At 34.7% G+C, this 12,585-nt stretch overlaps 1 protein-coding gene across 6 annotated transcripts; it reads right to left on the bottom strand.

Moving 5' to 3' along the window:
* Positions 1 to 14: 14 nt before the first annotated feature.
* LOC109817597 (Disease resistance protein (TIR-NBS-LRR class) family) lies at positions 15 to 10,516 on the bottom strand. Of its 6 annotated transcripts, none has more exons than XR_014432011.1 (6): positions 9,860 to 10,516; positions 7,752 to 8,844; positions 7,171 to 7,446; positions 6,292 to 7,065; positions 1,496 to 3,273; positions 526 to 664 (listed from the first exon to the last, which is right to left on the bottom strand). XR_014432011.1 is itself a non-coding variant. In XM_020382899.3 (5 exons), exons 1-5 carry the CDS (start codon positions 10,333 to 10,335, stop codon positions 119 to 121), a joined length of 3,165 nt encoding a protein of 1,054 aa, XP_020238488.2. In that variant the 5' UTR covers positions 10,336 to 10,507; the 3' UTR covers positions 15 to 118. The 6 variants fall into 6 exon arrangements, 4 of the variants coding, with proteins under 4 accessions (XP_020238488.2, XP_020238491.2, XP_020238489.2 ...); XR_003805903.2 differs by lacking the exon at positions 526 to 664 and having other exon boundaries at positions 1,142 to 2,785; positions 2,869 to 3,273; XM_020382899.3 differs by lacking the exon at positions 1,496 to 3,273 and having other exon boundaries at positions 15 to 664; positions 9,860 to 10,507.
* Positions 10,517 to 12,585: the final 2,069 nt, after the last annotated feature.

Here is a 12,585-nt window from a genome sequence, read left to right as displayed (position 1 = left end):
TGCATTGTCCTTCCTTTCTCCCAGAAAAAAATATTATAATAACACATTAGGCATGAAACACTTGAATCCAATACAATGACGATGGAATGCCCAAGCAAAAATCCTTGAAACTCTTATTCTAGTTCAAGCATAAACATACTCTCATCTTAGCAATTTTTGTAAAGATATTTTTCTTGGGCTTCTTTGGTGGCTCCATTTGGACATTAAGAGACGAGTCCATTTCCACATCTGGTGACAGGTGCTCACTCACTTCAGGCAATGGCTCCATTCTGGTTGTAATTGGCTGACCATATATTAGATAAACAGCTGTCTTCTTAACAATCATTTCATGCCCAAAAGCAACAAAAATCTCCACATTGTCACCAGGTCCTAGATTTGATATTATTCGCTGCCAATCTTCATCAGTAAAGGACATTGTTGTTGCTTGCTTGTATATCTCAACGGTGCACTTCGTGTAATTAAAGATGAAGACACTAGTGAGATTTTCAGTTGCCATTTCAGGGGTTGATGAATAAACAACACACAAAATGATCCCCTTCATGCGACAATCACCATCATCAGGCACTTGAAAAGGTACCGAGTATCCTTTCCCTGTATAGGCTAACCAATAAGGATAATTGTCTCCTGGAAGGAGAAAATCACTGGAACTACGGGTTTCCAGTACCTGTATTGTGAACAAAAGCTTAGTTGTTTTTGTAGTTATGCTATTCAAGTGGATATTTTGTGCCATTATAGTGTCTGTTTAAGATAAGTATATGCACTGCACAAAAAAATAGACATGAAACAGATTGAAATCAATTTAGCCATTAGTTACTAAACAAGACAAAGTCAGACGAGATTTCTACCTCTGTAGTTGTTGTTAAACTCTTAACAAAATGTGAACTGACATGTCATGGATGTCCTTCAACTTGTATTGAGATGAAAACCATTTTCCAAAGTTGGTTCACGCACTATTATACACATTTTACACTTTTCACTTTTCATGTGCTCTTTATGATCCCCACTTATATAAAAGTTTGATATTCTCTAACCAAGATTTGTTCAAGATAACACTTAAGTATTGAATATTGTTAGGAAAATGCTTCAGGAATCAGGACTGAAACCACATTCTGATTATGTTATTTTATTTGTAGTTGCTATCCTAGTTTTACGGAGTCAATTAGAATGTTTTAGGAATTTTTTATTATCTCTGTTCTGTTCGTGGCTTATTTCTAGGACCATATTGTTAGTGGGTAGTTACTGTTTAAGCTTTATAAATTGTAATCTTTCTGGTTTGAAGATTGTAAGCTCTATCTTTCTCATTGAATATAAGTTTTTGCTCTTCGTTCAGCAGATTCTATATTTCTATTCTCTTGAAAATTTATAACATCTGGTATCTAGAGTCCATTTCCTTACGGGACCTAGAATGGATTCTGAAACAAGCTTTTCTCATGTAGCACTTCCAGTTTTTAATGGGGAAAACTATAATCTTTGGGCTGTAAAAATGGAAACTTACCTAGAAGTGATGAATCTTTGGGAAGCTGTAGAAGAAGATTATGAAATCCTTTTGCTACCGGACAATCCCACAATGGCCTAGATCAAGAATCACAAGGAAAGAAAAACCCGAAAAGCAAAGTGTCTACAACCATCTTCACTAGGATTATGACTCTCAAATCTGCAAAAGCAATTTGGGATTATTTAAGGGAGGAATGTGCCGGGGACGAAAGAATTCGAAGCATGCAGGTGCTTAACTTAGTGAGAGAATTTGAGCTTCAAAGGATGACAGAATCTGACGCAATCAAGGAATACCATAGTTTTAAAAACCGGACCGGTCATCGAATCGGTTAAGGTATTGGTTCAGTGGGTCAAAGGTTGAACCGGTGGGTCACTGGTTGAACTGCATGACTCGATTTTTATTAAAAAATATTCATATTAAATATATTTATACTTATAAATTTTAATAAATTCATATCTTATTTTAAATTTAAATTTTTCTATCTTATTTAAAATTATTTTTATTTTTTTTGTAAAAAAATACATAAAAAAATTACATGTTAAACGGTATATTAATACAAATTAAAAATATAAATAATATGTACATATATAATATGCTTGCAATTAATATCACAAAATAATATATGTAATATTTACATAGATATTGAATTATTAAATATATAACTTAAAATTAATAATATACTATAAAAGTTATTTAAGTTGTATATATTGCAAACAAATATATTAGAACAAGTAGTCATTGTTATATTTAATAAGACTCCTTGCTTTTTCATTAAGAGATTCAATTTTCATTATTATTTTTGTGATTTATGGTCCCTTAAAAAAATTAAAAAAAAAAAAAAGTGGTTGAACCGGTTTGACCCACCGGTTCACCGGTTGAACCGGAAAATTGACCGGTTCAATCCGGTTTGAAACGGGTCGACTGCATAACCGATCCAACTTCAGATTCGGACCGGCTAGACCACCGGTTCCCGGTCCAACCGGTCCGACCGGCCGGGTCGGTCCGGGTTTTAAAACACTGAGGAATACTGTGACAAATTGTTGGGTATTGACAACAAGAGAAGGTTATTGGATAATGATTTTGCACATTCCAAAATTGTTGAAAAAATTATGGTAACGGTGTCAGAGAGGTCCAAGCATCTATTGCTTCGTTGGAGAACACAAAGGATTTGTCTAAAATCACTTTTGCAGAGGTGATACATGCATTCCAAACCCAAGAGCAATGAAGATTGATGAGGGAAGATCATGCTATTGAAGGTGTCCTTCTAGCCAAGAGCCAACAAGCTAAAAACTATAAAAGGAATCATCCAACCAGCAGTCAGAGTAATGCAAATAATTACAACAAAGGAAAGGGTGAAAAGAAAAGTTACCCACCTTGCCAACATTGGGGCAAAATGGGTCACCCTCCATTCAAATGTTGGAGGAGACCCGATGCTAAATGCATTAGGTGCAATCAAATGAGTCATGAAGCAGTCATATGCAAGAGCAAAAATCAACAACAAGAGGAAAAAACTAAGGTTGCTGATCAGAAGGAGGAGATGGATCAACTTTTTGTGGCCACATGTTTTGCAAGTAGCGTAGACAATGAGAGTTGGCTAATTGACAGTGGTTGCACCAATTATATGACCAATGACAGGGAGATTTTTAAAGAATTAAACCCAACCAACATTACCAAAGTCAGAATAGGCAATGGTGATAACATATTAGTCAAAGGAAAAGGGACAGTTGCAATAACAAGCTGCTCAGGTACAACGTTTATTCCTGATGTCCTTTTGGTACCTGAAATTCAACAAAATTTGTTGAGTTGGCCAATTGATTGAAAGAGGTTTTAAAGTTACTTTTGAAGACAATTTTTGCCTTATTAGAGATGTAACTAGTTAGGACATCTTTAAAGTAAAAATGAACGGGAAAAGCTTTGCTTTAAATCCATTGGAGGAAAAGCAAATTTCTTTTTCAATCAAGGAAAACATCACAGAAGTTTGGCACAAGCTTTGCTCTAAATCCATTGGAGGAAAAGAAAATTGCTTTTTCAATCAAGGAAAACATCACAGAAGTTTGGCACAAAAGGCACGGGCATTATCACCACCAAGGGTCGCTGCAAATGAAGTCCAAGAGAAGGGCAACTAATTTTCCAGATCTTGATGATCACCTACCTACATGCAAGGCTTGTCTATTTGGAAAGCAAAAAAGAAAGGCATTTCCGAAGTCAGCAGCCACTCGTAAGTTGCAGATAGTCCACACAGATATATCTGGACCTCAAAGAACCCCTTCAATAGTAGGTAACTGAAATTATGTTGCCTTTATTGATGATTTCACAAGAACGTGTTGAATTTTTTTCTTAAAATTCAAATCAGAAGTGGCTGGAGCTTTCTGGAAGTTAAAAAATCAGTAGAAAATCAAAGTGACAAGCAAATTCAGATTCTAAGATCTAATGGCAAGGAGTACACCTCAGAAAACTTCAATCAATTTTGTGAGGAAATTGGCATTGAGCATCAATTAACCACTCCCTATACTCCACAACAGAATGGGGTAAGTGAAAGGAGAAACAAATACATCTTAGAGATGACTAGATGCATGTTACATGAGAAGAATCTACCAAAGAAATTTTGGTCAGAAGCAGCACATACGGTCGTTTTCTTGCAAAATAGACTCCTCACAACAGCAGTTAAGGATCAAACACCATATGAGGCTTGGTATGGTCATAAACCATCACTAATTTTCTCAAAAATATTTGGATGTTTGTGTTTTACTCATATTCCATAAAGCAAGTGTGACAAGAAGCATCACTAGGCATTTTTATAGGTTATAGCACTGTCAGCAAAGCCTATAAAATTTTTCAACCACAAATTGGAAGCATTGTTGTTAGTAGAGATGTTCACTTCGTAGAAGATGAAGAATGGAAATGGGATGAGGCAAAGAAGAAGATTCAAAGTGTGACAGATCTGCAGTTTAAGTTTCCTGCTTCAAGAACTGAAGAAGAGGATTGGCAAAATGAATTGGTAGATGATACTCCAACAAGAGGTACTAGATTACTCTCATATTTATGAGAGGTGCAACTTTGTTGTTTGTGAACCTACTGATTTTGGAACAACAGAGAAAGATCAAAATTGGATGGCTACAATGAAGGAAGAATTGTCTATGATTGAGAAAAAATAGAACATGGGAATTCGTTGATCGACCCTAGGATAGGAAGTTAATTGGAGTCAAATGGGTGTACACGAAGCTAAATGTTGATGGTGCTATCAAAAAATACAAGGCAAGACTTGTTGTGAAAGGCTATGCTCAAATCTTTGGCATGGATTACTTGGACACCTTTGCACTAGTTGCTCGTTTGGACACCATACGAATTTTGCTTGCTGTAGCTGCTCAAATAAATTGGAAAGTGTATCAAGTTGATGTAAAATCAGCATTTTTAAATGATGTCTTGCATGAAGAAATTTATGTTGAACAACCTGAAGATTTTCTGAAGAATGAAGAAAAAGACACTGTGTATCTTCTCATGAAGGCTCTTTATGGGTTGAAACAAGCTCCACGAGCTTGGTACACCAGGATAAATGACCATTTACTAAGCATCGGTTTTGAAAAAAGCTTGTCTGAAGCCACTCTTTATGTTAAACAGTAGAGCAATGATGTTCTAATAGTTTCACTTTGTGTTGACCATCTTTTGGTGACAGGAAATAATGTAGGAATGGTTGAAGAATTCAAACAAGAAATGATGAAGGTCTTTGAGATGATAGATCTTGGGTTAATGACTTTTTTTCTTGGAATGGAAATTAAAGTATGAAGTCTTCATTTGTCAGAAGAAGTATGCTAAGGAGATTTTGAAGAAGTTTAAGTTTGAAGAATGCAAAGAAGCAAACACTCCTATGAATCAAAAGGAGAAGCTATGTAAAGAAGATGGAGTTGATAAAGTTGATGAGAGATACTTCAGAAGTTTGATTGGTTGCTTATGTATCTTACTGCAACACTTCCCGATATTTTAAATGTTGTAAGCATTTTGTCCAAGTTTATGCACTGTGCAAGTGAATTACATCTTAGAGCTGCCAAGAGAATAATTCGATATGTCAAAGGAACAAGTGACTTTGGTGTTAAGTTCTCATGGATCAAAGAATTTAAGTTGACTGGTTTCTCTGATAATGACTAGGGTGGTTCCATTGATGATATGAGAAGTACTTCAAGCTACTTTTTTACTTTTGGATCTAGTATTTTCTCATGGAGCTCGAAGAAGCAAGAAATAGTGGCTCAATCCACTGCTGAAGCAAAATTCATTGAGGCAACAGTTGTTACAATCAAGCTTTGTGGTTGAGGAAGATTGTACTGGATCTGAATCTGGAGCAGAAAGAAAGCCCCAAGATATTTGTTGACAACCAAGCTGCTATTGCTATTTCCCATAATTCTGTGTTTCATGGGAAAACTAAGCACTTCAACATCAAGTTGTTCTTCCTAAGAGAAGTGCGGAAAAAGGAATGTGTGACTTTGATTTACTGCAAGTCTGAAAATCAGTTGGCAGATTTATTTACAAAGCCACTTTCAGTCAGTAGGTTCGAGCTTTTAAGGGAAAAAATTGACATTTGCAGCTCCTAAAGCAGGGAGGAGTGTTAAGAAAATGCTTTAGGACTGAAACCACATTTTGATTATGTTATTTTATTTGTTGTTGCTATCCTAGTCTTACGAAGTCAGTTAGAATGTTTTAGTGCCAAGTAAAGATTATTCCAGGCTCTCTAAAAATGAATAAATGTAATTCAGTCACAAACACACATAAAGCGAAAGAGAGAGAGAGAGAGAGAGAAAAAGAACCTCTGATATAGTCTTGCTAAGCATATTGATGTGTTGGTGGTAACTTCCAATTCCAATCAAATGAGATACAGTAGAATTTTCTGAAACTTGTGATGCGGGCGTTGTTTCATTGTCAGAAAAATTTACATTGCACAAGTTGTCCAAAATTATTCTTAATTCTTGAGTTAGTTGAAAATCTGAGTCACATTGTACGCTAATACTTTTAAGTTTTGAAAATTCACTAAGCTTTGATAATAGGTTACCCAAATTTTTATCCTGTATATCCACAGAGACTACAGATGTCAACGTGCTCCCAAATGATTGAATACAGGATACAAGACCTCTTGTTGGTGACATCCAAGACCATACGAGAGAAGGAAATACATCACGTGCCAATCCTTCATATCCACAAAGGGATATATATCCAATCCTTTTGGATCTTACTATAGAAAAGGGCACTTGTTTTAGACCAGTATTGTCTGCGATTAGAGTTGTTAAGGACTCCATCTGCACTATGTCTTCTTCTAACTTGTCAATCTTCAAACACCCAGAAAGGATGAGTGTTTTTAAAGACTTCAACTTATAAAATATCATTGGGAGATTCCGAAGGCAAGTACAATCCTTCAAATTTAACAGAAGAAGATTACCTAGATCTCCAATGGAATTGTGTACCTCATACAAGCTTGGACAATCTTTGAGAATGAGGCTCTCAAGATTTGGTAATTTTGAAAAATCAGGGGTCTTTGATAAGTACTTGGAATGACTAAGATTGAGGAATTTTAGCCTTTCCAGCAACTGCAAGAGTTTTTTTTTTTTTAAAAAAAAAAAATAAATAAATTAGTGAAGTAGATGGTGGAAGAAATTAATATTGCCATCGTAGAAATTTTCATGTAAATATACCTGGGGCTCCTTCCATACTAGTTTAAGATAACTGTGTTTTAAGTCAATAGCAACTACATCTCCCTGATCAAAGTTGTCAGGTATGTATGTTAATGAAAATCCTTGCCAATAGACCCATCTCAGATGTTTGGGAAGATGCCGATAATCTCCAGCAAGTTGTACATGATCAAGTTGCAAAAGTCTCAGTCTCTTCATTTTCTCAAATGTTTCAGTACTGAAGCGAACTCTGGTAGTTCTTTGCAACTTCAAAGCCAATCCCTCAATGGCTTCTGTTCCCTGTGGAAAAATAAGTGCATACAAAATTTTGGAAATAAAGAGAAACATTTGCTGTTTTCACAAGACAAAGCAAAACAGTAGTACAAAAATGGTGCAGCCTAAGCATACATCTAGGCATCTAGATAGGGTATATAACGAGAGAAATACTTTCAGCAGTCAGGATTATATATCCCATGGTTTTAACCAAAACTTAGAAAAAACCATACGATTTAGAAAATAAAATAACAAGTTTTTTTATGGTCATTATTATAAGATCACTGTGGGTGATTGAATGTTTGAAAATAGTAAGAAGAGACAGTTCTTACAGTATCTTCTGTCAATGTCTCAAGAACATCATCATGAACCCACAATCGACTGCGCTTCTGTGGTTTTGGTGAACTTTGACGAACAATTTCTCTCCCCATGTCACGTAGCAAATCATGAATTTCGAGTTTATTATTCTTTTCAACCGTGATTAGGCTCCTTTCTACCAGGACTGTTATTCCAATATCAGCATGAAGTCCACAGCCATTTAGTATCTCTGTGACATAGGCTCTGTCCTTGCCAATAAAGAAGCAGCATATGTCAAGAAATATATCCTTCTCCGTATCATCCGTTAAACCGTCATAGCTTATTTTCAATTTCTCTTGTATTTCGCCATTGGGTATTTCTTTTAGTTTTGATAATACACTTTGCCACTCTTCTTTTCTTCTCTTGTACAAGTAAGATCCAAGAACTTCAAGAGCCAGTGGTAATCCTCCACAGTATTTGACTACTTGTTTTGAGAGTTCTAGGAAGCCTTTTGTTGGTTTTGCTTCCCTAAAAGCATGCCAACTGAAAAGCTCAAGGGACTCACTCTCATTCATTTCATCCACTTGTTGTACATGGTCAACTTCAAGGAGTAGACGTTTGTCTCTGGTTGTAATGATTATCACACTTCCTTGACCAATCCAATCACGATTTCCACATAGTGCATTTAACTGTTCAAACTTATTCACGTCATCAAGTACAACAAGTACTCTTTTTGTGCAAAGCCTTTCCTTGATCATACCTTTTCCCCAGTCAATGCTATGCACCTTCAGCTTCTCTGTTTTAAGGACATCTGAAAGAAGTTGCTTTTGTAAATCAATCTGGCCCCGATCTCTTCCCCAAACTTCTCTAATATTTGCAAGGAAACTTTGATATTCGAACTCCTGACGAATTTCATTGTAAATGGCTTTGGCTATGGTTGTTTTACCAATCCCTCCCATTCCCCAAATCCCTAACATACATGTTCCTTTTGTTTGGTTTCTTACAAAGCCAACAATACGTTGCACACGAGATTCTAATCCGACTGGGAAGTCAGTGATAGACAAATATGTTCTGTCTATTCTTTTCAAAACTGCAGAAATAATTTCCTTCACGACATCGTTTTCATTTCTGCAACAAAAAATAACCAGAAAAGAAAATGAGCACAATTTATCAAAGATTATAAGCTTAAAATCCAGCACAAAATCTCAGTTGCATAAAGCCTTAGACAGTGTTATGCCTTCCCGCCCCAGTGTTCATAGCAGAAACACTTTTACTAAAACTTTGACAAAGTACATCAGAAAAGTCATAGATTGCAAAATAAAAAGAGTAATGATTTGGATATAAAAGTGTTTGAGAATATAGAAGTCTCAAATTTATCATAACTAAGTGTTGTTTATGAATCTAATGTATGATCTATATGTTTTGTATGATTTTTTGCTTGTATAGTCTTATATATTTAATCTGTCTCCATTTGTTGTGTAAAGAGGAAAAAAAAAAACTATTGGACAGATAAGGGGTTGTTTTGTTGTAAAATCATGAACTTGTTTTCAAATAACGGAATATGCTCTCTTCCATATAGGCCAAATTAACCGAACCACGTAAGTCAATTCTATTTTCTTCTCTCAATCTTTTTTGATTGTTGCGTTTTTTTGCATTTACATTTTAAGTTCTTGTTAGGTATTCTTGTTTCATAAAGTCCGTTCTTGTTTGCTTTATTTCTTGTATTAGAAACAACACAGAAAACTGAAGACTATAAGATGGGTTTGAGTCTAAAATGTCTAGAATTTTTGACAATACGGCACTTCGCAAGGTTTGAACACAGTATGTTTAGTTTTCTGTTTCAAAGCTTGAAACGGCAGTTTGCACTTTCTGATGCATAAAACGCTTAGGAACAAGACATTGTGATCTCGAACTCGTTTGACAATTTCTTTTTTCCGTTCTGTTAAGTGTGGATTGTAAAGAAATATCAGTTGAATCAAAAGCAAGAGGAATGCTGCTTTCTTTTTTCCGTTCTGTTAAGTGTGAATTGTAAAGAAATAATCCAAAGCCGCACACTTGTATTCAAATTATTGCTGGTCGGTCCATCTACACTGGCACTCCATAATTGAACAAAAAGAACAAAAAACATAATACATACACATACCCGTAATTTCTCACATCCCAACCAACCAAAGTTGCCGCTCGGGCTAGTGCTTTCTTCCATGGTTCTATCCGGTGGAGGTCACTATTTGCACAAAAGACTCCAAAAGAAACGTCTTGCACTTTACGTAAAAATGAAGGGACAACATCGTAAAATACGGGCAAAACCACTTGGCCTCTGAATGCATGACATTCCATGATCTTGAGCAGTTCATCAAGACACCAGCTAGATTGAATATACTTTTGGGAGAAAACAACGATTGATATTTGAGACCCTTCTATTGCGTCGAACAGTTCTGATTTCAGCTCTTGTCCCTTGGGAAGCTTCTCATCGTCCAGGAAAGTGTTTACTCCTGCGTTTGCAAGGGCAGAATAGAGATGAGAAACAAAATTCTTACGAGTATCTTCCCCCCTGAAATTGATGAACACATCGTATCTCCATTGGGGTTTTAATTTCGAGGACGATGAAGAGTAAGACATCAACTTAACTCTCAAGTCAACGAAAGAAAACCTAGTCAATGGTATGAGAGCATTGATTGCATTTGGTGTGACCACCTGTGTCAACTTATATGAAACCAAGTGCGCACCAGCTTGCTTGAATCTTGGCTTTATTAAAGAAAAGAAACGAGACCACTAGCGTCTTTATTCAAAAGTAGACAAATTATTGTGGGAGGGAGCAGGACCCTCATCAGTTTAAGTAAGTTAAAAGGTTTAATATAGAAGTAATACTTTTTTCCCTCTGTGCTTAAAAACTATCCGCATTAGTACTTTGGCTATCATATGTGCTTAAAAGATTAAATTTTATCCACCTTAAGACTTCTAAGTGATAATAAGTTATGAGATGTTTTTATAAGTGCTAAAAATGTATGTAAGAAGTAATTAAGGTTTTACTTTGTTAGAAATCGGAAATAAAACAGAGTAGTCGATTATATGATTCTACGTAGGTAAAATATGTTTTATGAAATTTATGATTGTTTATGAGTTAATCGATTATATAATTGTTTAATCAATTATACAAGACTTGTTCTGTTTTTAAAAATAATATGATGTTCTATGTTATCGATTAAGATGTTGTTTTAAAGTGTTTGTTTTACATGAATATCAAATTTCAAAGTTTCATCAAATAAAAATAAAACTATCTCAAAGAATTTTTTCGTTTAAACTTGTCTTTAATTGATTAAATTTAGTTGATAGCTCTTTAACTAATTCTTAAAAAAGGTTTTATTCCCGATTACCGTTTTGTTTTAATCAATTGTTAGATTTTATAGAGAAAAAAAATCCGTGTTGTTTTAATCAATTACAATTAGGAATAATCAATCGTAATTTACTTTAAAACAAAATTAGAATGATGTGGCTGATGGTCTTAACCAAGTATAACTTGGTTTAATTGATTATACTAGCATGAAAATATTCCCTACAAGAATGATAAAAAAATATAGTAGCAAGAAGTTAGACTTAGTCAACTTGTTAACATATTTAGAATCGACTCAAGTAACTCTAAACAAACATATAAATATTTCTTTTTGTTTCTTCTTATTATTTTTTTTAACAAATATTTTATAATATATTAGATTAGTCAATACTTTTTTATATATTTTATTATATTAGAGTCAACCTAACCAACTATAAATTGATACATAATTTTTATTTATTTATTTATTCAATAAATATTTTAATGTATATTGGACAAGTTGATATTTAACTAATTTATTGATTTTAGTTTTAATTTTATGAGTCAATTTAGTAAAATCTAATTCTTCCATTTACAAACAATAACTCTCTCAAACCCAATTTCTTTATCTTTCAAATTGACTTCTCTCTCAAACTCAATTGTTCTCACTCTCTCAACTTCTTTGTCTCTCAAACCCATTTGTTTTATGAATCTAGAACGTTATCTCTTTGTCTCTCAAACACTATCACTCCCTCTCAAACCCTTTATCTCTCACTCAAATCCAATTGCTCTCTCCCTCAAATCCTATCTCACTCCCTTAAACCCAATTGCCTTTGAACCAAACATTGAAGATGTGTTTGGTGTGTTGTGATATACCGATCAATAAGTATATTGATGCATTTCAACTTTAAAATATTAACTAAGTGTTGTTTATGAATCTAATGTATGATCTATATGTTTTGTATGATTTTTTGCTTGTATAGTCTTATATATTTAATCTGTCTCCATTCGTTGTGTAAAGAGGAAAAAAAAATTATTGGGCTAATTGGCCAGGCAATGGATAGGCCATTCGACTATACCCCCAAGTATCTCGGGTCTCGAGAAATCCACATAGATTTGGTGTCTTCGGCGGTTGAGGATCAACCAGCGTCTCTGGTAGCCGAAGACCACCATGCATTCTCAGTCAAATGAATAAGACCCCTCTGATGACCATTAATTATTCTTAATCAATAATTAAGGGCTAGTCATGGATATAAAGTCAATTAATGACGTATTACCTAATTTGGTAACCCTAGCATAAAGTCCATCAAGAATTGGGTCCATCAATGTCAGTGTGAATAGTTTACATATCGAGGTAAAGTCACTGCTCATTTATTACTATCGATAATTAAGCTTGTCTTGACTTGAGCATCGGAGTGCCTTTGCAGGTACCCTCTCCCATTGAAATATCTATTTGGAGCTCTTGTTCGAGTTCGACCTTCAAATTATAAAAAGATTACTAGTATGCCCTTAGACAAATAAAAAAAAATACTTTAGAAAAAGCCTAAAATAATAGAATA

Source organism: Cajanus cajan, chromosome 3, assembly GCF_000230855.2.
Source record: "Cajanus cajan strain Asha chromosome 3, NIPB_CcT2T_4, whole genome shotgun sequence".
NCBI classification, from domain to species: Eukaryota; Viridiplantae; Streptophyta; class Magnoliopsida; order Fabales; family Fabaceae; genus Cajanus; species Cajanus cajan.
Note: the sequence above shows the minus strand (reverse complement) of the source record. Positions and strands in the feature narration are given on the sequence as shown.

Coding starts and splice junctions, on each gene's coding strand:
- LOC109817597 (XM_020382899.3), bottom strand. CDS start 10,335: ATGTCTTACTCTTCATCGTCCTCGAAATTAAAACCCCAATGGAGATAC. Junction 8,845..9,859: donor TGGGATGTGAGAAATTACGG/GTATGTGTATGT, acceptor TTTTTGTTGCAG/AAATGAAAACGATGTCGTGA. Junction 7,066..7,170: donor TAGTATGGAAGGAGCCCCAG/GTATATTTACAT, acceptor AAACTCTTGCAG/TTGCTGGAAAGGCTAAAATT.